A 4,305-nucleotide genomic window follows, 5' to 3' on the forward strand; every position below is an offset into this window, starting at 1 on the left:
ATAAGCGATGAAATGGCTCTATATTCTGATAGTAATCATTGCAATCACTGGCAAAAATAGATCTACCAGCTCACGATGTGTCAAACACAACGCATTGTGACATTGCACATTTTCTGCAAAGATATTTGGTGAAGCTGGAAAAAGGGCCTACTATAATAGACACCTGGGGGGACAGTGTTTAGGGTTTATTAAATCTACAAAGAAGCAACAGACAATATTTGCATGTAAATTGCTCTAATTTGTATGCACACTAGTATGTACAAAATTATACATTCATAGTCCATCGTACATTTACACGACCTTCAATGTAAACAATGCATTTCAAACGAAGGAGACAATGCCTTATGTGCAGTGGCTTGCTCAGCTTGTTAGCACAGAAAGCTTAGCTAGTAGGAGTTCATGGCTTACTCTGGACGGTGTGGATATGAGTTTAGAACTGTGACGTCAACCCTGACAGAGCACTGTCGTGTCCTAAATTTAAACTACTTTTTGAACATATAACGTAACCTGTGCATGTCACTTCATATCAAAGCTTAGGTGATGCATTACAAGTGCACAGACGGAGAATATAACAGACAATCACTCATCAGTGCCACTCAGTAAAATCTCGTTTGCATTTAGTCGTCGTCTTCTCTCGTGCATCATCAGATGCCCAGCTCAGTGTCCTATGCCCTCATCTCTGGTCCTCCGCCGAATAGGCCGGCTTGTGAAGGTAGTCTATATAAGAGGCAGGTGGTAATTATATGTTCGGCAGTCTGCTCAGCCACGCCGCACTCGCATTTAGTGTGCGTCACAGAAGAGACCCCTTATCGTCCGCCTTTTCTTTGTAACTATAGCAACAGGTGCCGTCCACAGAGCAAGAGAATCCAGGCAGAAATATCTGTAAGTATCAGGGATGGCGGACCACCGTTGGAGTATCGCTCCGGCGACCCCCATCCTGAAGTATCCTCTGTGCTGCGGACAGTCCGGGTTGTCAGCAACCTTTCTCTTGGGGCGGTGTGTTTCCTCCACTCATGAGCAGCTGGGGCCAAGCTGGGGATGGGGCACGTTGTAATCGACGGCTCACAAATCACATTTATCCACTTAGAGTAGAGTTGGGATGTCAGATTGAGCAGATCCTCTGGGGAGGAACGGACGGGGGGCAGCTTGGAAATCTCTGTCTCATCCTGGAATTTCTGTGAGACAGGGGGAGGGAGGCAGACAAGTTGAGGAAAGCGCTCGGTGTGGCATTCAAGAGTTAAGGCCCAATCCCACTGGGCCAGATAACAGATAAAAAAAATCTCTTTCTCCAGATATTTTTCCATTCAAAGTGGATGGTAGATACAGATAAAAAAAAAGTATCTGCCACAGATAAAAGAAATATCTGTGGCAGATATTTTTTTTTCTGTATCTACCATCCACTTTGAATGGAAAAATATCTGGAGAAAGAGATTCTTTTATCTGTTATCTGGCCCAGTGGGAATGAATGTCCATCATATTCATTCTCATATTCGCTGTCGATACTCTACACATAATCCATTCTCATATTCATTGTTGACAGTCTGTTTGATTTTGTTCTCTTTGACATGCTTATTTAATGTTCAATTATTATCTTCTCCCTGCTATAATCAGTGTTGATAGACCACCTGTATACTCATTGTTGATAGACTGTAAATAAAATATATTCATTCATTTCAAAAATTAAATGGTGATGGATAGATGCATAGCAATAAACTAAATCTGTATTAATTCACTGTACATTTATATTTATTAGTAGACATAGATATGGTGACACATTCACTCTATATCTAGGGCCAGCAGCTCAGTATTTTATATTTTTATTTATATTTATCTTGGTTTGATCACTACTCTTACAGTATCCCTACTGTGTTTCATTCTCACCACTGTTGCTGGCTATGACACATGCATTTCCCTCCGGGATCAATAAAGTTTTATCTTATCAGATCTTATCTTATAGTGCTTTTGATCAACTGCAAACAGTTTCACCATAAAGTAAGATCGGTGCCTTTCAAGTCATAATATTTAACACTGATCTACAGGAAAACAAAGAAGTTGTCATGAATCCACACACTGATCACAACAGAGAGGATCCTATAAAACAACTTGCAGTGGCAAATTGTGTTGCAGAGTTAACAATCCTGTCAAATTAAGCTGTGGTTGTAGTAGTTTCAATTGAGGAAACAACAGGTTAACTGTCACCTATGGAGGTTAGGCCTAGAATTATTGAATGCTTTAACCAGTGAAAAATAGCAGATATACAAGCTAACAGTGCGGCACCAAGTGCCGCGCTGCGAGCTTGTAGATCTGCTATTTTTGAAAAGGTCGTGAAAATGTGTGCAAACCTTTGAATATATGTATTTTCAAAGCGAACGTTTGTAACTCAAATTTTGCTTCTGGGTGGTCCCTGGAACTAAATATTTTGAGATGGGGGTCCGTGGCCAAATAAATATCATTTTGGGGGTCCTTCACATGAAAGGTTTGAGCACCACTGACATAGTAGTCTCTCAAGAACAGACTAACTGAGCTTAAGTGAAAAGGACCTTTTCTTTGACGATGGCTGGCCAGATTGCTGACATAGAAACATAGGTTTTTTTCCAAAAATCTTAGAAGGATTCAAAAGGCACTTATAGAATCGGGTCAATTTTCACGATTTTTCAAAAATAGCAGATCTACAAGCTCGCAGCGCGGCACTGTGAGCTTGTTTATCTGCTATTTTTTTATATTTAAAGCATAAAATATTGCGTCATAATGTGTTCAGGCCTAAATGGGTTAAGAAGACATACCATTGCTTGTGTGTTCTTTTCTATGATTTTTGTTTCCAGTGAATTTGTGACTTCGTGGATGAAGGTGTTGTTTAGATGCTCAGGCCAGAGTTTTCCCGAGAGCGTTTTCCAAGCATCCAAGAGGATAACGGCAGCTGGGAACACGCAGCACTGCAGAAGACACAAGAGCACCAAACATATACATTAGTCTTGCACACAGAACAATATGTCTATGTGTAACTTGTTTTTCTGTGAGACCGTATAGTATTTATTTTTGCCCCGGAGAAAACCAACATTCCTTTTTTAGGACAACAAAGTCTGGAATTTGAACACTTCCAAAAGAACACTTGTGTCAGTTGATCACCAACAAATAAAGTTGTAGTGGAAGTGGACATAGCTTAGAACGACAGGAAGAGAATGATACTGTTGTAGATCCTTTTAGCAAGAGATAACACACACTTCCCTGCTGGTGAGGTCAAGCATAAAACATACTTTACAGTAAGTGTTCACATTAATATCTTGCATCAGCTAATGTTCGACTAATGTTTGCAGTCTCTGGAAATAGGCTGAGAGGGATTAAGTATTATGATAGGCCCTGCCATTCGTCAAGATAAGTGTGACACACACACATTAACACACACATTCTCTTTCTCACACACAAACACGCACCCACACGCACACAAACACATAAGCACACACGCAGTCACAAAGGCACAAGCATGACATTAACGTTTCATTACTGCTTCTTAACAGCTGACTTGCAATTCATTACCAACTTACCCGGTCAGCACACAGCATGCTGTCCTTGTAGTGGTGGTCAACACGGTAATCTTTAGGAAATACTGTCCGCTAGAAGGGAAACAGATAACCAAAGAGTCAGGTAAATGTCCATACTGTGAGCTTGACTAGTAAAAAGAAAACATGCACATTTTGGTAAACTAGTAAGGAAGCAATTAAATCACAATTCAGCCACAATTATGTGTAGCACATCTGTCTAATTCCAACACACACGGCCCGGCATGACCTTCTGGTATTAGTCTAGTGAGAGTGGACATTAGCAGTGCATTTATCATATTTATCAGATAACGTACTGTATAACATGCTTGTTCATTTGATGAAGATTGTACTTACAAATCCATTTAGGTTGGAGTCAATGGTTGATCTCATGTTTTCGAAACCCGCCCGTTCCCACTCACATTCCCCACATTGGACCGTTGAGAATGATAGTAACAATAAAACTGCATGATGGAGAGACACAGAGAGAGAGAGAGAGAGAGAGAGAGAGAGAGAGAGAAAGAGAGAGAGAGACAGACAGACAGAGAGAGAGAGATGGGGAGAGAGTTTCAGACATGTCGATGGAAACTTTGTGGTAAAAGCACACAACAATTAAATTACCCCCTGCTTCATCTATTCTACTGTATTTGATACTATACACAGTGAAATGTTGGAATTACTTGTAAAGTAAAAAGTAAAAATTGCAAATAAAATGGCATATAATATATACTTTCTATATACAGTAGGCCCTATATGTATTTTTTAATTC

The 4,305-nt window shown here is 40.1% G+C and overlaps 1 protein-coding gene across 1 annotated transcript; it reads right to left on the reverse strand.

Annotated features, from left to right (window-relative positions):
- Positions 1–336: 336 nt before the first annotated feature.
- On the reverse strand, positions 337–3,995 carry LOC308302315 (uncharacterized protein). Its single transcript, XM_080746571.1, has 4 exons — positions 3,894–3,995; positions 3,543–3,611; positions 2,784–2,933; positions 337–1,175 (listed from the first exon to the last, which is right to left on the reverse strand). Exons 1-4 carry the CDS (start codon positions 3,927–3,929, stop codon positions 831–833), a joined length of 600 nt encoding a protein of 199 aa, XP_080602697.1. The 5' UTR covers positions 3,930–3,995; the 3' UTR covers positions 337–830.
- Between the last annotated feature and the right edge of the window lie 310 nt (positions 3,996–4,305).

This window comes from Nannobrachium achirus (genome assembly GCF_963921795.1).
Source record: "Nannobrachium achirus genome assembly, chromosome: 2".
NCBI classification, from domain to species: Eukaryota; Metazoa; Chordata; class Actinopteri; order Myctophiformes; family Myctophidae; genus Nannobrachium; species Nannobrachium achirus.

Excerpts from the sequence above, each read along its gene's own strand:
- LOC308302315 (XM_080746571.1), bottom strand. The coding sequence starts at position 3,929 with ATGAGATCAACCATTGACTCCAACCTAAATGGATTT. Across the intron at positions 3,612-3,893 it reads ACTCCAACCTAAATGGATTT|CGGACAGTATTTCCTAAAGA; the intron begins GTAAGTACAATC and ends TTTCCCTTCTAG. Across the intron at positions 2,934-3,542 it reads GCATGCTGTGTGCTGACCGG|TGCTGCGTGTTCCCAGCTGC; the intron begins GTAAGTTGGTAA and ends TGTCTTCTGCAG.